A 23,157-nucleotide genomic window follows, 5' to 3' on the forward strand; every position below is an offset into this window, starting at 1 on the left:
TAGTGTTAAAGTGTCTTAATTTGTGTTTTAAAGTGTTTTGAATCAACCTTTAATCTTAAATTCGTCCAAATTTGTGTTTAAGGTCAGAAACTGCCTAGTTAGTGTTTTTAGGCAGTTTTGAGTCTTTTGAACCTGTTTTGAGTCCTTTGAGTCTTTGTGAACATTTTTAACTTTGTTTTTTATGTTTTTGAGTCAATTTAGAGGTTTTAGCAAGCCCTCCTAATCCCCGGTCTACAACGATCCCTACTTGCATCCTTACTACAATTTGACAACAAGAGGGTTAATTTGTGTGCGTATAATTCTCGCATCAAATTTTGGCGCCGTTGCCGGGGATTAGCAACTTTGCTAATCCCTTGGATTGTTTTATTTTCGTTTGTTTTTATTTTTCCAGATTCTTAAATTTGTTTTGTTTCTTGTTTTGGGTACTAGTTCATGACTCGGAGTTCTCATCCGATTCGTGAACATATCCTGGAGTGATTGGGTTCTTCGTCCGGCTGCAAGACGTAAAAGAAAGTGCTACTTGGGAGGCAACCCAATGCACTGAATAAAACAAAGCATGTTCATAAAAAAAAAAAAAAAAAAAAAAAATACTAAACATGGAGAAAGATGGAGCCTTCACAAAGGATGTTTACGTGAAGCCCCACTACGAGGCGTCGGAGCGAAAGGCATCGGAGCGGAAGGCATCGGAGCAAGAGGCATCGGAGCTGGAGCATTCCAGGCCTCAATACTGGGTGGAACGCTAGATGACCCAGGAAAAAAGTGCCTCTGGAAGAAAGACGCAAGCCTTTGACGGTCACTTTGAACGCGACCTTGAGATTCTTGCAGCTCATCAAGCTTCCTCTTCATGCCCGACGAATAGTTATTTGCAAGCACATGCAAACTTCTATTCTCGTACTTAAGCTGTTTGATCTCCTGCTTAAGATTTTCCACCTCTGCCATCAATGATTCCACTTGACGGGACCGAGCAAGCAGGCGTTGGCCCATGTTGGACACAGAGCTCGCACACTGAACACTAAGTGTGAGGGATTCTTGAACGGCCAACTCATCGGACCGTCCTGAAAGCAGCTGACTATCTTTGGGAGTGAGGAGGTTCCTAGCTACTATTGTAGCTGTTGTGGCATCCTGCATCACGGAGTCTTCACCTGTAAGAGGACCGTTAGAAGATAAGAAAGAAGGGCGCCATACGTTACCTTGACGCGGCGCGCCCGTATCACTGCTGAGACTCAATTCCAAGCTAAGGTTCGATGGGTTTGCCATTTTTCAAAGGTGTTCAAGAGAAGGGGTGGATGGAGTTAAATTTCAAAGGGCCGGAGACAATTTTCAAAAATGGGCAGTCTTCAGAGTGTGTATGTTTGAGGTGATCGGTAGCTCTATAAAAAGCCAAGGCGACGCGTCCACCAATTCAAAAAGCCGGAATTTCCTGCGCAAAGTTCGGCGACGATCTCTCAGCTTTTCAGAAAACACGTTCACTTTGTCAAAAAATCTCTGACAAAGTGAAAACACGTGGAGGCCATCATCGCAACTACACATCTTTAGCCGACAAACGCAAAGTTCGACGACGCTTTCTTTACTTTTCAGAAAACGCATGTAGCTTTGTCAAAAGAGCCGCATCCGCACTACTACGTGTCGTTCAGAAAGCGAAGGGGCGTCGCTCAGAAATCGAAGGGGCGCCTGCTCAGAAATCGAAGAGGCGTCACTATTTCAAAAAGCCGGATTTGCGAGATCAAAACGTTTGTCAACAAGGGTAAAAGAACAATACCACCACTTGCTATTGGGAAATCCCTATATATGTCGACCTTCATCTTTTATGGCAAGGCAAACCTGAAGAAAATGCCCAACTCTTCCTCACCTCTGAGGGCGCACTCCCAGCAAAGCATTTCGAAATACTCCATTCTTTCTTCTTCCCCAAAGATGATACCAGATGCCTGGAGTACAGATGACCCAGGAGGAAACAGCACCACAAATACATGTGCTGATTCATTCACCGCTTCTTTAAAAGCAAAGGTATCTCATATCATCAAGGTCAAAAGCAAAAGTATCTCATATCATGCTCTTTCCCTGTCCTTTTCTTTGTCCTTGTTCTTACTCGCATGGCAAAGTGAAAGAAGCAATCAGCCGGCACTTGGAGTCAGTCTTCCGATCTGGAACCAACTGCCTGGAATCCCTTCCCTGATTGCTTACCTAGCGTTGCTCTCGAGTAGTCATCTTCAACGGTTGATACACTTCCAGAGAAGGGACCACTTCTGCAAAGGGGAGCAAGTAAGGCAAGTGAAAATGATACATTGAAGCATGTGGAGACAAGCTACAACTGCATATGCTGAGCTATCCTCTAACCCTCTTCAATACGAATTGGAGAGATTGAACAAAGAAACAGAAAAAAATGAGGAAGCTCAGACCTTCGGGGGAGACCAAAGGAAGCCTGCTGCCCAGTTCAAGAGTAGCACAAAGGAAAATCAACGATGGGAGCAGCACAGTTCAAGAGTAAGCCTGTGGAATCACAAAGATCCAAGCCTCAATGCAATTACCAAGGAGAAGATGGAATTTACACTCTATAACCAGATTTGCGTCTCTAAACTATTCTCTTTGTTAACTACATTCTGCCATGTTTAGTATGTTTAGTTGCTTTTTGTGTGTTTACTTATGTTTTGTGTGAATCTATGCTTAAAACATTGAGGACAATGTTTGATTTAACTGTGGGGGGGGGGGGGGGGTAACTAAGTATATTTATGCAAATTCGTGGGATTTTATCACCCATAACTTCAAATGTTGTTCCTTGCTGTTTTAAGGTGTTTTTAAGTTGTTTTAAAGTGTTTTAGTATGTTTTGTTTTTATAACTCCGAAAATCACATAAAAATTTGAAAAACATGTTTTAAAAAAGCCTAAAAATAGTGTTTTGAGTCATTTTTGTGTGTTTGTGTCTTAGGGTACCTTCCAACACAATGATAAGGATTTGGTTTGTAATTGCATGACTGTTAAAAAGAGTTATGAACATAGAGAAAAGTTTGATTTACTCTTGGTATATGCTTGGTTATGGTTATAATGTATGACTTCACATGCAATCATAAAAGAAAAAAATTGTTTTTGTAACATTCTTGAAGGAAGGAGCTCAAACAAACGCTACAACCTTGTGAGACTTGAGCCTAAATGTTCTTTGGAGAGTTATTTTCTGTGATTCTTTGTTTTCTAAAGTTGTTGCATGATCTCATTATTCCTTGCTTGGTTGCTACTTAGAATACAATTGTATCATGATAGAACTAAATGCTAGAACTTATATCCGTTTCATTCAAAGCATGTTATTGATTTGCATAACATATATCAAGATGAAGTTGTGTAGTTACCACCATAGCCAAATAGCCTCACTTCCCATATTTCGTATTTGTTGTAAGTTTTACCCCCGTTGAGCTTTGTTTAGCCTTTATTCTTTGTTAACCCACATTTTCCTTACCTAGCCTAGAGTAGGACTTTCCTATACCCTTGTTCTTGAAGTATAGTGAGCATGACTTAAATGAATTCCTTTTGAGTTACATTATGCAAGAAAATGAGTGTGGGGGAGTAAAAGTTTGTTCTTACGTTTATATGTATGTTTTGAGATTCAAAAGAAAAAGAAGAAGAAAAGAAAGAAAAGGAGTGAAAATAAGTGAGAATGAACTCACGAGCGTTGATGGTTGAAGAAAGGGTCCAAAAAAATTGAATATGGCCCTAAGTTTTGTGTGACTTTCCCTTAGGTGTTCAAAGTTGACTTCTGCGTTCTTAAGGGAATTCTAAGTGCCTAATTCAATACTTTGCTCACTATTTCTTTAAGAACCTTTGTTTTCCATATCCCTTCTTTGTTATCCACACGCCCCGAACCCCATTACAACCCGTGACTTCAATCTTGAGTGTTATGTGTTTCAATTTGTGGAGTTTGAACTTGGTATGAGCATATGGTGTCACTGGTTCTTGCGTCTAAGTAGTAGCATTCCATTCATGAGATCATATCTAAACATGCTTATTAACTCCGGAAATTGCTCTCTTTGTGATATATATATATATATATATATATATGTGAGTGTTCGTTTTCATTAATCTTCTCACATATGACTAGATTAGGGTGTGTAGTTAGAAAAGCTGAGTGAAAATCGAGTGCATATCTTGTAAGGAATTGAGCAAATTCTCTAAGGCATGTTACTACATTCAAAACATGGTTTTAAATGCTTAATTGTGAAATAGTATGTGGTGACTATGATTAAGAATGTACTTAAGTGTGAAGATGACTAAAATCTGTGAGAATGATGATTTTTAACATGTCATGTGCATTGGAAATCCCTAAGACGGTTGTTGGAAGGTTTAGGTTGTGTTTTACGTGTTTAGTGTCGTTTTGTTTATTTGTTTTTGTTTTGTTTTGCTCGAGGACTAGCAAAAGATAAGTGTGGGGGTATTTGATAGGAGCATATTCATGCGACTTAAATGGCTTGTTCTCGTGCATTTACGTTATGTTTCTTTAGTTATTTTAGTACTTTAAGCTATTTTCGTGTGTTTGTAGGTCCAAAGGGCTAAAGGAGCAAAAAGATGCATTTTGGAGACTTTTGGAGCACTTTTGGGCTAAGGATGGATAGCTTATGCTTGGAGCCAAAGTGTTGGACGAAATTGAAGACCTAATTGAAGACCAAAGTGTTGGAACCTTGTTCCCTTTAGTTCTAGGACATTTAAACCTTTCCTTTAACCATTGCACATGCATTCCATCCTTTATTTCCACCCACATGCTCTCCCATTTCAGATTATTCCTTCATCATTGCACCCTCACATGTCCCTTTAATCATTCAAACATGCACTCCCTTTAATCACATGCATAAATCAGCCACATGCATCTCCCATCATCATTCCACTTTAACCCACATGCATTTCCACCCACATGCTCTCCCATTTCAGATTATTCCTTCATCATTGCACCCTCACATGTCCCTTTAATCATTCAAACATGCACTCCCTTTAATCACATGCATAAATCAGCCACATGCATCTCCCATCATCATTCCACTTTAACCCACATGCATTTCCACCCACATGCTCTCCCATTTCAGATTATTCCTTTCTCCACACCAAAACATGTAGCCACATTCCCTCCTAGCTGTCATGTTCCCCCCCCCATTTCGCCTATAAATAAGCATTCATTCCCACTCATTCTCATTCATTCTTCCATACACATTTCAGTCACAAACACCAACCATTCCCTTGTGCCATGCTCTCTCCCTAATAATCCAAACACCACACCAGAAATCATCCCATTGCCGTGGCCTCCTCCTTCCATTTTCACCACTCCCCAAACCATTCACACCATCAAACTATCCATTAGACCTTGTGCTACAACGAAGAGGAAGATAAGAGGGCCTAAACGTTCATACAATTCAAGTTTGAGTTGTTGGAATGTTTAGGTGTTTCTTTGATTTCAATATTTAATTTCAATACTCTTTGTTTTGTACGAATGAGGAATGGAAGAGAAGAGGGCCTAAACGTTCATACAATTCAAGTTTGAGTTGTTGGAATGTTTAGGTGTTTCTTTGATTCTCTTTGTTTTGTATCATGAGGAACTAAACCCCCCCCTTGGCTAGGGGGGGATTCGAAAAATATGTTTATGCTTGCGTTTTGATTTGATTACTTCTAATTGCATTTCATAAGTCGTGGATTCAATTTGTTTAACTGTTTGATTGATAACTTATTTATGTATGTTTATTGAGAGTGCACGCTTAATTTTCATGCATGAATATGACGCTATAATATAAGTGAGTTTCACCTAATAGTTACGAACTTGTATTCACAAGTAGTGGAGGTTGCTTATAAACAATCGCGTTAAACGAATTCTTGGCATAAGTTTCATGCAATCATAGTAACGAATGCCTCGTCAACACTTATAATTTTCATAGAGCGTAATGATTCTTGCTTGTATCTCTATTATGCAATCATGTAGGGGACTTGTGGGAAATGTTTTGGGTTGTCGTATGCAATCATCCAATTCAATAACGTTAGGAAGATTTGAAGGTTAATTTAAGCGAACCTAATTAACCCGGGGTGATGAGTTTCATAATTTATTGAAATGCAATTGGAAATCTTTTTATTATGCAAGTGTAACATGTGTGGAGATGAACCCCTTGGCTAGCATCCATTCATTCCATTTCATCAATTTCATATTTACATTCTGTCTAGTTTATTAACTTGTTTCGTTATTTCAATTTTCCTCCAAAACAAATCCCCCTTTAATTTGAAGTCTTAGATTGGTTAGAAAGTGTTTTGATTTGTGTTTCTAAGTATTTTGATTCAAGTTTTCATCCAATTTCGTCCAAATTAGTGTAGGTGCTCAAAACTGCCCAGAAAGTGGTTTTTAGGTAGTTTTGAGTCTTCTAGTTGCTGTTTTGGGTTTTAGGTTTGTTTAAGTGTTTTAACTTTTAGTTTTGCATTCTTTGGGTCTAGTTTAGTGTTAAAGTGTCTTAATTTGTGTTTTAAAGTGTTTTGAATCAACCTTTAATCTTAAATTCGTCCAAATTTGTGTTTAAGGTCAGAAACTGCCTAGTTAGTGTTTTTAGGTAGTTTTGAGTCTTTTGAACCTGTTTTGAGTCCTTTGAGTCTTTGTGAACGTTTTTAACTTTGTTTTTTATGTTTTTGAGTCAATTTAGAGGTTTTAGCAAGCCCTCCTAATCCCCGGTCTAGAACGATCCCTACTTGCATCCTTACTACAATTTGACAACAAGAGGGTTAATTTGTGTGCGTATAATTCTCGCATCAATAAACAATCGCGTTAAACAAATTCTTGGCATAAGTTTCATGCAATCATAGTAACGAATGCCTCGTCAACACTTATAGTTTTCATGTTGCTTAATGATTCTTGCTTGTATCTCTATTATGCAATTCATGTAGGGAACTTGTGAGGAATGCTTTGGGTTGTCGTATGCAATCATCCAATTCATTAACTTAAGGAAAACTTGACGGTTAATTTAAGCGGACCTAATTAACCCGGAGCGTTGAGAATTCATAGTTTATTGAAAAGCAATTAGAAATCGTTTTGTATGCAAGTATAACATGTATGGAGATGAACCCCTTAGCTAGCAATCCCATCCATTCATTTCCGTAAAATTCGTATTTACAATTTGTTTTCTTTGCAAGTTTCCATTTTAGTTTAAATTCGTCCAAATCCAATCCCCCTTTATTTTGTTTAAGTTTTAGTCTTAATCTTTCTTACTTTTAGTTTTGCATTCTTCGCATTAATTAGTGTTTTAAACTTGTTTTTACGTTTTTGAAGTCAAATCGAAGAGATTAACAATCCCTCATAATCCCCGGTCCAGAACGATCCCTACTTATACACTTCACTACAATTGACAAAAAGAGGGTTTAATTTGTGTGCGCATAAATCTTCGCATCAAGATACAGATAAGTTGTACATGTCACTTTAGGTGACTCCGACTTATATGCTAGCAATAATTGATGAGATAATTGATGAGATATGGATTCAGCCGTACAGGTCATGTGAGGTGACTCCGGCTAATATGTTGATGAGCTATTAGTTCAGCTGTACAAGCCGCCAAAAGTGGATCCGGTTGACATACCATTTCATATTAATTTATTTCACCTGGGTTACTTATTCTGTGTTAGTGAGATATTTGGCATGGCATATTTATGAATTTCGCTATTCTGAGCATGGTATTGAGATACACATATATATATATATATATTCTATTTTCTAGGAAAGTATACAGGTGTTACGGCGAGGGGTTACTGCATTTGGTAATTGAAATTGGTTTGAAAAGTTTTGTTTCACTCACTCACATTTTCTATTTATGCACCCCTCTAGGTATTAGCAGCAGAGTTTTCGTATCGACGAGGATTTTGGCACTTCCCAGTACAGGTGGCTTCTTTTGATGTTATAATCATTATCTTACCTTATTGTACTTTACTTATGCTCTGTACCACACGTGAAATGGGTCTAGACCCTCTCACCGCGCACTCGTGTACTTAGGCACTTTTAGATTTTAATTTATTCACCTTTTATACATTATCACACTTATGGCTTCATCACCTTCCTGGTGTCAGCCAACACGCCTCAATTCGGGGTCCTAGTGGACATTCCGGGTCAAGGTGTGTCACCAACGATTGTCTTCAAGAATGTAATTTGGAAGAAGCACTAAGCACAAATTTTGTGCTTCTGCAATACTCTACTTTCTTTTTTTGGGGAAACATAAAACTCCTTCGAAAGTATAGCCCGATAACCCAAAAAATGAGTAGAAAGTGCTCAATCCAAGGGTTAGCTGATTTGGTAAGGGTTTTGCCTCTCGATTATAGATGATCTAGGGTTTCTGGTTACTTTTGTGGTCACCTAATTAGCATTTTCTCCATTTTTTATTTAATTGTACGATCTAGGGTATAGAGTATAATTCCTGCATCTTAATTTGTACAATGTAGGATTAGGCGTTTACTTGTGGCGAAAGGTGGATGGAGGCATAATGGAGAAACAATGGTGGTAGTGCAGCTTGTTTTGGTATTTTCTTAGTTGCTCGGAGCTTGATACATCGTCGGAAGCCTTCAAGCTACTTTGTTGTATTAAAATGAACAAAATTTTGTTTTGTTTACTAAGTCCTGGTTTTAAACATAAAGTTAGAATTCATGACGTTTCAGCTACATACTATGATATGGACCATATGGTTAAGACACAATTGAAGACTTCATGTGGGCGATGACATTTGTGGACATGATAATTTGTTTCAAGTTTTACTTTCTGCCTATGTCGTGGACATAGGTTACCAGTCACCAAACTTTGCCTGTCAACCACTGTCGACGAAATTCGCTTGACCGTCACATTTCAGCTTGGTCGAAAGTCACCTCCCATCACCTACACTGGTGGTCTCTTGTCTATTACCTTATTGATAAAAATTATTGTTCTAAAAATCCCCTCTTGGCCTAGGTGCTAAGCAGCAGGTCACCGCCCCGATTAGTCCCTAGGGGTTTGAAAATTAAGAAAGTGTACATAGACCTGCTTAGACGTCTGCCTAGCCTACTTAGGCGCCTGCCTTGCTCGCTTAGGCGCCCACTTTGCCTGCCTAAACCTGCCTAGGTCATGACACTTACTTAAATAAAAAATCGATAACTTTCATTTTGCATTTTATTTTGTCAATAAAATGTAAGAGACTTGTTAAATACTTGGATGAACACTTATTATATGTTTCTTCCTCATGTTTTCAATATGTTCTAATACTTTATAATTTATATGTCATTTGATTTTGCAATAGATGTGTTATGTGTTTCTTTTACTATATATAGACACTTATTTACACAATATATAATAAATTTACTTAAATCCTGAAATTGGTATTAGGCAGAATATCCGGTATATAAAAATAATAATCTGTTGGACTAACTAGTCAAGCCAACTAGTCGACTAAGATAGATATGTTAGTTAATAAACCAAAGATTAAATGACCAATCTCAATTATCAATAGTTATCTTAGTCAGTAAGCTCTTAGTTTGTTCTAAGTTATTAGCATGTCAGGTGAGCATGATTGTGAGCACATACTTATTAAATATTCAAGTGATACATGTAACATGTATATGTATGTGACACAATATAAGTAACTATGAACACAAGATGTTTTTGGCTGGGAAAACCCACCTCTAGGTTAAAAAATCAAAGACTTTCCGCTGAGTCCAATCCACTAGTATAATCAAGGTTCTTACAAAGTACCACGTAAAGCTTAATTCCTAGAACCTTATCCATGGAGCAGCTTTACCTTTGTGCAACCTTACCTCACACAAGATAGATTCCTTCGGTCTTCACGAAGTGGCAGCTCATCCTGAGCTCTTGACCTTGTGGCACCGAGACCAGCTCATAAACTATGCACATGATGATATGACAATGATATGCAGATCTGGATTTAGATGTTTAGTCAGTTTCTCCAATCAAATAGTTGAAGGAAGAAACTAACGAAAGTCCTACAGTGGGTCATTTTTAAAGATTTGAAACTAGAAACACTTGACCAATAATTTAATGCAAAACCAAAGACAATGCAACCCCATTCTTCAATGATTGGGTGTTTAATGCACGAAAGAAGGTTTTGCAACTAAGGTTTCATAAATGAAGAACAAAGAGGAAAGTAAGGTCTTAAGGCCTTTCTCACTCTAACTTCTCGCTAGATATATAATTTGAAAACCCCCAAAAACAAAGAACCTTGGTTGGGGATCTTAACCCCAAAAGCTTTGGCTTGTTTTTCACCTACAAAGGACACATGTTGTCCTACAAACTGATCAGAAAAGATTAAGGGCTGAGATCTGACTATCAGCAGAAGCTGTCAGGAAACCCATGTGGGTAGGTCTTAATTTGTGTGCCCAACTTGCTAGAAATTAGCACTCAAGCCAGACTCGGCAACTAAGCTAGTGAAAATGAAGTAGGAAGACGTGAAATGCACATGCATGAACAAAACTTTTGAAGTAGGTGCGTCCCATCCTTGTACATTTCTTCACAACAAACACAACCCATTTACAATATTGATAAGGAAACCTAAAGTATAGACTTTACAAATCCACCTAGCTGCCTTGGGCGCTAGATCCCAGCTGCCGCCCAACTAGCTCTTAACGTCTTTTAGAACCTTTATAGAAATAAAGTGTTACTTGGTAGATTTGAATCCCAATCTCATAATTGTCTATAGGTTATGTGGTTACGAGGGCAATGATTTTTATTTTTTGGTCCAATGGCAATAGGCATTATATGACCTTTTGTACTTGTTTTGGGAAGGGGAAGCTTTCTTGTGGCGTTGAATAGGAAGAAGAGAGTTTAACGGGCAAGTTTCACGTTAATTAGTTCAAAATTAGGGTTTAATTTTAAAAATAATTTATTAAAGAAAATTCATTTTATTTTATTGAATTTCTATAAACTTCAACTGTACATAAAAGACGTCGACAAGAATTAAAGATACTTATATTAATGACATGTTTACTTATTATGAATGAAAGTATGCAAGTATATATTTACATTATAGAGTGGGAGATTTGAGTTAAGGTAAACAAACATTCTATATACATATAAAAGATCTACTAAATCGTAATGCTAAGCGTTGGTGGGTTCCCTGTTTTATACATGGGAAGATGTGTTTTTGTAATAGTGTCATCACGTTTAGTTGGCAGAGGTACAAGGCCCATCTTATCCTTTTCTCGTCTTTGAAAGTTAAGATTTTATTCTAATATAAAATAAAAGCTTACCACACTTTTGAGTGGTCCGTTGTCGTCCAGCGATTAGGATATTTGGCTTTCGCACAGGAGACCCGGGTTCGATTCCCGGCATCTACATATTTTTGGAATTTTAATTTAATTTAATTTTTTAACTTTATTAAAATTATTTGTACTCTGAAATAAATAAAAATAGGGTTGGGTGTTTTAAGTTTTAGATAATCAGAAAGACAATATTTTTGGAATTTTAATTTAATTTAATTTTTTAACTTTATTAAAATTATTTGTACTCTGAAATAAATAAAAATAGGGTTGGGTGTTTTAAGTTTTAGATAATCAGAAAGACAAGAACATAATGACGGACGGACGGACGGACGCCTTTAATTTAATTTAATTTTTTAACTTTATTAAAATTATTTGTACTCTGAAATAAATAAAAATAGGGTTGGGTGTTTTAAGTTTTAGATAATCAGAAAGACAAGAACATAATGACGGACGGACGGACGGACGCCAAAAGCCCAAAACCCTGCTCTCTGCTTCTGAGTCTGCCTCAAGCAACTTGTGCCCCACTCCTCTTCCCCTAATTATTTCCTCACCAAATCAATACCCTACCCACTTCCTTCTCTGCATATCAATTTTCATTCATCCATCATCGCGCAGAATCCGCACAACGATTGACACAGGGATTCACAGATGGCTAAGGAAAACAGTTGCTTGACTCGCGTTGCCACCGGCGCTGTAATTGGCGGAGCTATCGGCGGTGCCGTCGGTATTTCTTCAAAACCCACTTTTCATATTTGCTTCAAGACCCTTGTTTTTGTTCTACTTTTCGCTTTCTTCCCTACCGTATCTTGGCTTTGTTGTGGAATCATCCTTTGATGTTCTTATTTCATCTCTTCGATTACTCTTCCATCTTTTAAATGCATGTTGTTCGGTTTGTTTTGACGGGCATATGTGGAAGTAAAAGGAATTTTGTTTTGGGTTTTCTAATTTTTGTTGCAGCTTGTAAATTGCGAGGTTGTTAAAGACGATAGGCGCTAGTCAGTCGGTGGATTGGAGCTTAGTAACTAAGTGGACTAGACGGGTTAAGTTAATTTATTATATTGTTGTAAATAAGTGTCTATATACACTTAAAAAATACATAATTGTATTGAGATACATAATTGCAAAATAGAATGACATATAGATTATAAAGTATTAGAACAGAATAAAAACATGGGAATAAATATATAATGTGTGTTCATCTAAGTAATCAACAATTCTCTTATAATTTATTGAATACAATAAAATGAAAAATAAAGTTATCCATTTTTTGCTTAAGTGAGAGTCTCGACTTAGGCGGGCGCCTAGGCGGTCTAAGCGGACATTTACGCAAGTTTAGGCGCCCTTTCTTAATTTTTAAATGCCTAAGAATCAATCAAAGCGCTGGTCAACCGCCTAGCATTTAGACTAGGCCTAAGCGGTGCTAGGTGGAGATTTTTAGAACAGCGGTTAATTGGGGTTTCTTTCTATCACTTTTTTAGGGTTTTCAGTAAATAGGTTGACTTGAATTATGTGCACATTCTTCGTGTAGAAAGAAACTATAGCTCAATTTATGTTGCCAAGTTTCCGTGCGTCCTGGTGCATATGTAGAAGTTGAAGGACTTTGTTTTTTTGTTTTATAGCTGAGCTTGTGCTTTGAATTAGAAGATAATTTTCGGCACAAGTTATTGTCCCTCAACGGGGATCAGAAAGAATTTTAGGCTCAAGATTCTTTATACCTCATTATCCTTTGCTAAGTGACAAAATATGCATAGATATGCATAGAGAGAAAAAAAAAGGGAATGGGAAACGCCAACATGTTATTATTAGCAAACCTTAGCTGGCCTGAAATTGTCAAAAGCTGATCACCTATTTCCCTTTTTGATTTTTAACAAATCTCTTATGAATCCTTCACTTGGTACCGATAGAATATGTCTTTCTCGTTCTCTCATGTTATTCTCCAAGCCTGTTTTGTTATCTATTGCTAATAGTAGTACGCCTTTCTTACCGTCAAGTTGAGTTGAGAGACATCTTGACCAACTCTTTTCCAGAGTATTTATACAGCTAACCCTGAAATTGTGTGAAAAGACAGCCTTATCACGTAGTCAGTCATCAGTTTTCAATACTACCTTGGTAACGAGTTTGTTGTATAACATGCACTTCTAGACGGTACAAGTAATGTGTGATATTGGCATGTTATGTAATATTATGTTGACAAATAACATTTTGCTTCATCTGAAAAAAATTTCTTGTTAAATCTGATGAGTCATTATGACTTTAGTCCACAGATTTCTCACGGGACCATAATAGCATAAGAGTTGTTGATTATATTAATCTGGAACATGATAGATCCAGAATCACTTGCGATAAATTAGTCAGCTAGCTTGAGAAAAAATGGATGTTTGTTTTGCCTTGCCTAATCATAATGTATTGAATATGTTCAGGTTCAGTGTATGGGACGTACGAAGCTTTAAGGTTTAAGGTACATCCTCAGATCTTGTCTCTAGTTATTTTCATCTTTCGTCTCATGGTTTTTCATTAATACTTTTTTAAGCTGCCACAACTAATGTATAAAAACTGAGCATACGGGAATGTCTATCTAAACACTATGTGCTTGAGATCAATATATATATCTAAGATGGTGAGGGACAAAAGTCAGGTATTGTTTGGGGTGTGGGTTAACTTTGAAATCAAAGAGAGAAAATATGTGATTGGAGTCCGAAGTCAGTGAAATAACCAGTTGAAAAACAACCATTCTCAAGTTTGCGGACTTTCTGAAGCCACAAATGCCAAAAGAGACAATGGAGTGACCTTCCAGAAATACCTTCAATTTTTGCTCAGAAATAACCCATGTCACCCAGCCAGTAACAATCCCACTGGATCTGGCATCAATCAACAACCTCAAATAAAGAAAACGTTTTATACCCACTACTCCTTTAGGTAATGCAAGGTTCATCCAACAAAAGTATTGGCCGTAATCTGAGTGATGGTTATGCTAGTGGCATGAGATCAATGAAAACTTCAAATGGTACATATATGATGATTCAATTAACATTAGTGGTATCCATGTCCAGAACACAAATTGTTAACGATCCTATCATTTGTGATTAGGATGCAATAAGACCAAATATCATTGCAATTGTATTTCACATGTTAAAGTATCAAACATTGTTGTTAATAGTCTGCCATGCATTGAATTTTATTGTTGTAATTATGCTTGCCCAAATGAAAAATTGAACACACATGTACTGCGTGTTGCAGGTGCCAGGATTTCTGAAGATCAGGCACATTGGACAAAGAACAGTGTCGAGTGCGGCTCTGTTCGGTCTTTTCTTAGGTGCTGGAAGCTTGATACATTGTGGGAAGTCATATTGAGCTCTTTCCAGTCTTAGATGAACTAATTTTGTTCTGTTTACAAAGTTCTGCTTTTGGACACGAAGTTAGATGTTCTGTTTACAAAGTTCTGCTAAAGATGTTACTTTTTTTTTTTGATGTTTCTGCCTTCAACATTATATTGGAATTGTTTTTCGATTTCTTTCTCTCGACAATTATTTATAATTGTCCTAAGGTGACGCAGACAATTTTATTATCTAAACGGTTTGCAATGTTCTAAAAGACACTAGGCGCTTGTCTGGTGGCAGGATAGGGCTTAGTGCCTAAATGGCCAGGCGGGGGCCTAAACGGGCTGTGGATTTGAGTAATTTTATTATATATCGTATAAATAAATGTTTGCTTATACTTAAAAATTACATAATTGCATTGAGATACATAAATTCCAACATAGAATGATATAAATTATAAAGTATTAGAACATAATGAAAACATGGAGAATAAGCATTTAATGTGCGTTCGTTCAAGTATTGAACAAGCCTACAATTTATTGAAAAAAGTAAAATGCAAAATGAACGTTATTTATTTTCTGTCTAACTGAGTCATGATCTAGGCGGATGCCTAAGTTGACTAAGTGGGAGCTTGAGCGGGCTAGGCAGGAGCCTAGGTGGGTCTAGGTGCATTTTCTTAATTTTCACATGCCTAAGAGTTAATCGGAGTGGTGATTAGCAGCCTAGCTCTTAGGCTGTGCTAGGTGGGAATTTTTAGAATAGCGTTGGTTTGTATGTTACCTGATTGCAGAAAACATGGTAATAGCATCGATAGGTCTTCAACCAAAAAGATAAAAAGAATGATTGTGGAGTTCTTGAGCTTCTCATCACTGCTTAGCTTGTTTTTGGTTCTGATTTTTGGATTTTACAGAATTTGGAAAGAAAAAAAATGGTCAAAATGTAACCAATCATTATAATTTTGACCAAAACTTGATGTAAAAATACTTAAATCTTGTTCACTCGGAACCTTTGTCAGACTACTCGTTCAAACTCTTCCCAATACTGTAGAAGGTTGTTCTGCACTATTTCTGAGTCAATCAATGCTTTCCTCTCTTGTCCCTCTGAGCATGCAGCTCTGCTTCCCTGACCATCTTTTCAATCTCCCTGTCGGTAAGACCTCCAGATAAGCGGAGAGTAATCTTCTTCTCATTGTTGGTGACCTTGTCCTTGGCAGAATTAGTGACAATACCATTGGCCTCAATATCAAACGTGACTTCGATCGAGGCAGGCCCCTTGGTGCTGGAGGAATGCCTACGAGTTCAAACTCTCCCAACATCTTGTTGGTAGAAGCCATCTCACGCTCTCCTTGTAGCACCTCAAATTGGAGCTACTTAATATCATTCCTCAAAACGGAGAATTGAAAATCATACTTAATAGCTTTACTTAGTTAAATAATGAGTTGGTTGCTAATAATTAGGAAATATGGTTGCAATTGCCAGCTAGCAATAGTTGCTTGGGTTGTTATATATAGGCACTAGGGTGTGTAGTTGGCCAACAGTCATTTTGATTAAACAACTATAATACAAAAATAAAACTGAGAGCATTTGCTCTTCTTCTTCTTCATCATGCCTTCCTCCATTCTTATTGAGCTATAGGTTGATGCTGAAGCAAGTGTTATCATTGGGATCAACCAATCGATCTTGGATTTCCCTTGATTTGTATGCCCCGTCACACAAACACTTCACATTTTTCTACCATGGACGTTCGTGTTGTTGCGCTCGAATCTTCTGTTGCTGTGATTCTTGAGGCCATATCTACCCTTCCTAACGCTCTTGATGCTAAAATGGTTGCTTAATCAATATCGTCGCGAGCTCCTTTATGGGAAAGGTAAAGCTTCTTCTTCGGAGACCGTTCATGCTAATTCAACTGGTGCATCTGATGAAGCTGAACCATAAGAATTGGGCTTTCATCGCGAGATCTATGACGGTGAAGGTCAATCACTGCAGCCATAGTGGCAGCAATGCATTGATTTTCCTGTTTCATTGAAGGAGAAGACCTTCTCGCCTGGATCTACAAGGCAGAACAATTTTTTGCCTACTACTACACATCTGAGCACCAGAAAGTAGTGATAGTTTCCTTTCACTTGGAAGGAGAGGCTCTTCAGTGGTTCCGCTAGATGAATTGCCTTCAAACCACCCCACATTAGGAAGAGTTCACCAAAGCCTTTTGTAGAGAATTTGGTCCATTTGAATTTGAGGATAATGCTGAAGCTTTGTTCAACCTCTGTCAATCAGGTACTCTAAATGACTACATACTTGAATTTAGACGTCTTGCTAATCATACTAAAGAAGTTGGTCCAAGTCCGCTTAAGAGTTGTTTCTCAGGGGATTTGAAATGTGAATTGAAGTATGATGTTAAGTTGTTTAGGCCTGCTAATGTTCATGAGGCAATTGCCATTTCTGTGCAATTAGATGAGAAATTAGTTGAGCTTAAAACCACTACATATGTTGCATCACAGAGTGTTAAACCTCCTCCATTGGCCTTACCTCATGCTGTCTACCCAAAAACTAGACAAATAGCACTCCCATTTACAAAACTCACTCCCATTGAAGTCTAGTGTAAGAAGGAGAAAGGAGAATGTTGGTATTGTGAAGAAAAGTGGGTGAGTGGTCACAAATGCAACCAAAACCAATTACTCATGCTAGATATGGTTCAAGGGGAGGATGAAGATGTTGAGATCAATGAAGAAGTTCAGAGTGAGTTCTAACAAATGTCTCTAAGTGAAGTAGCTTTTTATGGTACTACAACTAGTAAGATACAAACCATGGAAGGTTGAAAGGTTAGTGAACAAACAGCCTGTGCAAATTTTGCTAGATTCTGGAAGTAGTCACAACTTCATTGATTCAAGGCTGGTTAAACAATTAGGTTGGCAACCGCAACACACCAAGTCTTTTGATGTCATGATTGCGAATGGGGAAAAAAGTAAGAAGTCAGGGTTACTGCAGGAATGCATCCTTGGAAATTAGTGTTATATTTGTTCATCTGATTTATACTCTCTACCATTAGGTGGTTGTGATTTGGTATTGGAAGTACAATGGTTATCCACCATCAGTCATGTCTTATAGGACTTTAGTTGTTAACTATGGAATGGTAATGTGCACTACAAGCTCAGTCATACAGATCATGTACCATCACCAATGCAGGAGATGTCATTCCAACAACTTGACAAGGAATTTTACAGTTCCAATTTGGGTATGTTTTTGTATTCTATAGAATCTGGTAAAATTGAGGCTTCTGATTTGGATAGTTATCAGCTCATTGAATTACAGAAGTTACCAGGGAACTTCCAAAGACATATTTGTGATTCCCAATGCCCATCATTCTCAAAGAGAGCATGATCACATAATTCCTTTACTACTAGCAATTAGGCATTATCACTATGGACCTCTGCATAAAGCTGAAATTGACAAAGCTATTCATGAGTTGTTGCGGGCTAGATTTACTAGGCCTAGTCACAACCCATTTTCTTTCCTTGTGCTCTTAGTAAGGAAGAAGGAAGTTACTTAAAGGCTATTTATGAACTATAGAGAGTTAAATTCAATCACCATCCAAGACAAGTATCCAATTCCCTTGATTGATGATTTGCTAGATAAGTTATTTGGGGCCAAGTACCTCGCCAAGTTGGATTTAAGATCTGGTTATCATCACATAAGGATGGATCCATTGGATATTGAAAAGACAGCCTTTAGAACCCATGAAAGCCACTATGAGTTCTTAGTTATGCCCTTTGGGTTAACTAATGCTCCTGCAACCTTTCAAAGTTTAATGAATGACATATTTAAACCCCACTTGAGGAAATCATCTTGGTGTTCTTTGATAACACCCTAGTATATAGCAAGTCCTAGAGTGATCACCTAAGCCATCTATAGACTACCTTTGAAGTACTCATACATCACCAACTCTTTGTCAAAAAATAGAAATGCAGTTTTGGGCAAAGTCAAGTGGAGTACCTTGGTCACATTGTATCAGGTGAGGGAGTTGTTGTAGATCCTGCTAAACTAAAAACTATTGTAGACTGGCTTATACCTAGCAATGTGAAGGAGTTAAGGGGATTCCTAGGGTTTATTGTTACTATAGGAAGTTCATTCCAGGTTGTGGCAAGATTTGCAAACCCTTGTAAAAGCTAACTAGGAAAGATGGGTTCTATTGGTCTCAGGCAGCTGAGGATGCTTTCTAGCAGCTCAAGAAGGTTGTAATGTCACCACAAGTCTTTGCATTACCTATTTTTTACCTGCAATTTAAGATTGAATATGATGCATCTGGTTAGGGTATTGGGGCAGTTCTACAACAACAGGGCAAGCTTATTGCCTTCACCAGTCAAGCATTAAGCCCAAAGAATTAAGCATTATCAACCTACGAGGGAGAACTAATTGCAGTGGCCCATGCAATGAGAAAATGGCACAATTATCTATACGGAAATCATTTTGTGATTGAATCAGACCATAATAGCCTTTAAGTTCTTTCTCAATCAGAGGGCTAACACCACTTTTCAGCAAAAATGGATTACCAAATTGCTGGGTTATAACTATGAAATACAATACAAGCATGGCAGTGACAATGTGCAAGCAGATGCCTTAACAAGACAGTCTGGAATTGGTGATAATTTTAAGGGTTCTAATGATCAATTGGGGAGTGAATTACAGTGCAAGGCAATTACTTACCATATTGTGGTTGGAAGGATGAATTAAGAAGAACCAATGAGAAAGATGAGTGGATATTGCAAATAATTCAGAAGGTTATTTCCCAAACTGCAGACACATATACCAGCTTGAACAACCAATTACCAAAGTTCCAGTTTGAGAATGGGTTTCTCAAATACAGTTCCAGGATTGTAGTGAGTCCTACATCTCCTTAAAGGTCTAAGATCTTTGAAAAGCACCACTGCACCCAAATGGGAGGACACGAGGTGTATTAAAGACCTACCACAGAATTTAAAAGGGTTTTTATTGGTTGGGAATGAAAAAGGACGTTAAGAATTAGGTTGCTGAATGCATAATTTGTCAACAGAATAAATATGAAACTGTTGCACCCCTAGGATTACTGCAACCTCTTCCTATTCCTCAACAAGTGTGGTTTGACATTAGTATGGACTTTGTGGTTGGTTTACCTCTGAGTAAGGGAAAATCAGTAATTATGGTGGTAGACAGGCAATCAAAATATGCACATTTCATTGCATTATCCCATCCCTACACTGCTGCATCAATTGCTCAGGAGTTTGTGTTGAACATTTTCAAACTACATGGTATGCCCAAAACCATAGTTAGTGATAGGGATTATGTATTTCTCAGTACCTTTTGGAGGGAATTCTTCAAACTTCATGGTTCCAAGCTATGCATGAGTTCTGGATACCATCCTCATAGTGATGGTCAAACTGAGGTAGTCAACAGGTGTCTAAAAACCTATTTGAGGTCTACACGAGCAATCAACCTAGAAAATGGTTACGGTGGCTTCCATGGGCTAAATGGAGCTATAATACCTCTTTTCATACCTCTACACAATTTAACCCTTTTGAGATTGTTTATCCCCCTCCACACCTATCAACTTATGAGTTAGGAACTGCTAAATTGGAACTTCTGGAACAAGGGTTGCTAGCTAGAGATAAGTTGTGTCAATGCTCAAAACAAATTTGGTAGTTGCTCAAAATAGGATGAAGGTGCAATTAGATAAGCATTGAAGTGAAAGAGAGTTTGTGGTGGGGGATTGGGTTTACTTGAAGTTGGTACTATACAAATTACAATCTTTGGCTACACATTCTTACCATAAGTTACACCCCAAGTTCTATGGTCCCTTTGAAGTAAAACAAAGAGTTGGTTCAATTGCATACATGATCCAATTGCCAGAGGGTTGCAAGATTCATCCAAAGTTTCATGTTAGCTGTTTGAAAAAACACCTTGGCTCTGAAGCTTCTCTGGTACCAGTGCTGCCACAAGTACTGATGTTGGAATGGTGCCAACAAAACCTCTATCAATATTGCAGAGAGGAATGTACAAGAAAGGGAATGCAACTGGAGTGCAATTGTTGGTTTAATGGGTAGGAAGCAATGAGAAGGATGCCACTTGGGAAGATTATGAAGATTTTGTGTTGAAATTTCCTACTTTTCAGTTTTAAATTATAACCTTGAGGACAAGGTTGCTCTCAAGGACTGGGTAATGTTATGAATTAAGTTTAGCTTAATCATACTTAATAGCTTTACTTAGTTAATAATGATTTGGTTGCTGATAATTAGGAAATATGGTTGTAATTGCCAGCTGGCAAAGTTGGCCAACAGTCATTTTGATTAGACAATTATAATACAAAAATACATCTGAGAGCATTTGTTCTTCTTCTTCCCCACGCCTTCCTCCATTGTTACTGAGCTATAGGTTAAGGTTGAAGCAGGTCTTATCAGTCATTCCGTCAAAGCCTATTAGTTTTTCTTCATTTATAGGAGCCAAAATCGACAATGTAAACACTGATTAACCTCTCACCCTCCGCTTTTGCTCTCCCATTTAATCCGAAATGCAACTTCAATTTGGGACATAAAAAAATGTAATTGGATTGGATTATTGGCTAAAGAGAGTGATTATTGAATTAAGAAACACTTTCCATAGTTGATAGAAATTTTCATCGAAATGCTAAGAGTTTACAGAAGATGATCAACAAGGAAATACTCCAAACATGGAGGAGCTTCCTCAACCGAAATATTACAACACATTACAAAAATGAGCAAATTTTGCTAGAATATGAGCAAATATTTTAATTAAAAAAAGAACATTTGGCCTCCTAGTTGAAATAGGTCGTTAGTTGTATTCGTCTAACTAGGAGGGATATATATATATATAAAATAGTACAAACCCTAATTACGACGAATATATAAAATATAGGAAACCTATTAAGGAAAGGAATCCCTAATTATAATAATTACCTATTTTAACACTCCTCCTCAAGTTGGTGAATATATATTAAACATGCCAAATTGTAAATCCTAATATGAAGGACAATGAGTTATACCGAGAATATTTGGAAGGATAAATGACTTGGCTTACAAAGTCTTTGGACTTTCAAGGATTCTCGGTGCCCTAGTGGAGTAAGAATCATGGAGTCTTAACCATATGCAATCAATAAGGATCCTTATTAAGTAAACACAAAGATTTAGAATCATGGAGGGTCTCTAATTGATTTAATAGAGTTTGGGTTGATATCCTTTCCAATAATAGGCCTGTAATCCTAGTTTCATGTTGATCGATTCCGTGGCCTTCTTGCCTGCGGTATCAGAGCCACTTACGTGTATAGGGTTCAAACTGGTCTTCTGATATTTTCGATCCTATAATTGATGATTTGAATCATAAACTACATATTACATTTCTGTGTAGATATATATATGTATGTATGTATGCTTGTAATCTATGATTTCATGCATGCATGCAGTCTCGTTTGTTGATTTCCTGCAATTTAGCTATTTTTGAAGGAAGGATGATATCAGAATGACATCGAGATGGATAAAAAATTTAAGGATTTCCCATCAAACTCATCAATAATGAACTGATGAGTGCTGTGTAAATCAAATACAAGGATTGCAGTTTCTAATCTGCTAAAAAATGTTTAGAACATTGAGATTGCTATTTGTCCAAGCAATTGGACCTGACTTATATGAATAACATGATTAGCTAATCTGCTCAAAAGTGTTTAATTATTTTAAGTTCAATTAAATAAGTTGGCGTATAATGGAGCATGAAACTGTCAAGATTATGTACTTCTGTTGACTCTAAAAATTACGAAACCTACGTGGCGCGCAGGCCGAGTAACTAATAAGCTAACTACATCCTTCGGTTGAATGCGGGGTGTGCCAACTCGTCGGCTGAGCTCGGCCGAGGAGTAAAATTCGTTGATGTTGCGTTGAGCGCGTTGTTGACTTCTCTATCTTGCGATTGCGATCGAGGAAGGAACACTCTCGGCCTCTGGGTTCTATAGCCTGAAGACAAGGCTACTAATTCTGCGAAGTTCACAAATCGTCAGAACCCGATTCGGTCACTATGATTATGTTCGTAAGCGTATAAGCACGTCGAATCGGTACTAAACTATATGGACACAAGTACTCGAATGTGATGTATGTCTTGATGGTAAATGTAGTTCGGCCGTCGGAATGCCGAACTCTGAAACTTACTATGTCGAGAAGGCTAGCAAGGTGACCTCTACCAACAAGGGTCCGAAAACCCTTCTCGGCTGAGACTTAGATAGGTAACCAGTCGGCCTCGACGCAGTGCTGTTTATCCAAACTGAAGGTGCTTCTCGGTCGGCTGATTCTGCGGTAATAGTGCTGTTTATCCAAACTGAAGGTGATCGCTAGGTGCCTCCACAGTGCTGTTTATCCAAACTGAAGGTGTGTCGGCGGAAAAAGAAATGGAAAAAATCTCAAGGAATTTGAGAGGTTTTGCGCAGGGCAATTGTATGCTGAATTCAAGGTCCCTCTTTGTTGCATGATTTCTTGTATTTATAGCACCCCATTCCTTGAGACCGAATTGCATCCTTATCTGGATTGGGAGTCCTTGTCCTGTTTCAATTCTACTTCGAACAAACCTACTCCTACTAGGACTTT

At 37.7% G+C, this 23,157-nt stretch overlaps 1 protein-coding gene across 1 annotated transcript; it reads left to right on the forward strand.

Annotated features, from left to right (window-relative positions):
• Positions 1–11,658: 11,658 nt before the first annotated feature.
• On the forward strand, positions 11,659–14,733 carry LOC103933422. Its single transcript, XM_009343123.3, has 3 exons — positions 11,659–11,950; positions 13,647–13,684; positions 14,464–14,733. The coding sequence occupies exons 1-3, from the start codon at positions 11,875–11,877 to the stop codon at positions 14,575–14,577; spliced, it is 228 nt and encodes a 75-aa protein (XP_009341398.2). The 5' UTR covers positions 11,659–11,874; the 3' UTR covers positions 14,578–14,733.
• The last annotated feature ends 8,424 nt before the right edge of the window (positions 14,734–23,157 follow it).

This window comes from the organism of the source record quoted next, unplaced genomic scaffold, assembly GCF_019419815.1.
Source record: "Pyrus x bretschneideri cultivar Hongxiangsu unplaced genomic scaffold, Pyrus_bretschneideri_v1 Contig31, whole genome shotgun sequence".
In the NCBI taxonomy this organism is placed as follows: Eukaryota; Viridiplantae; Streptophyta; class Magnoliopsida; order Rosales; family Rosaceae; genus Pyrus; species Pyrus x bretschneideri.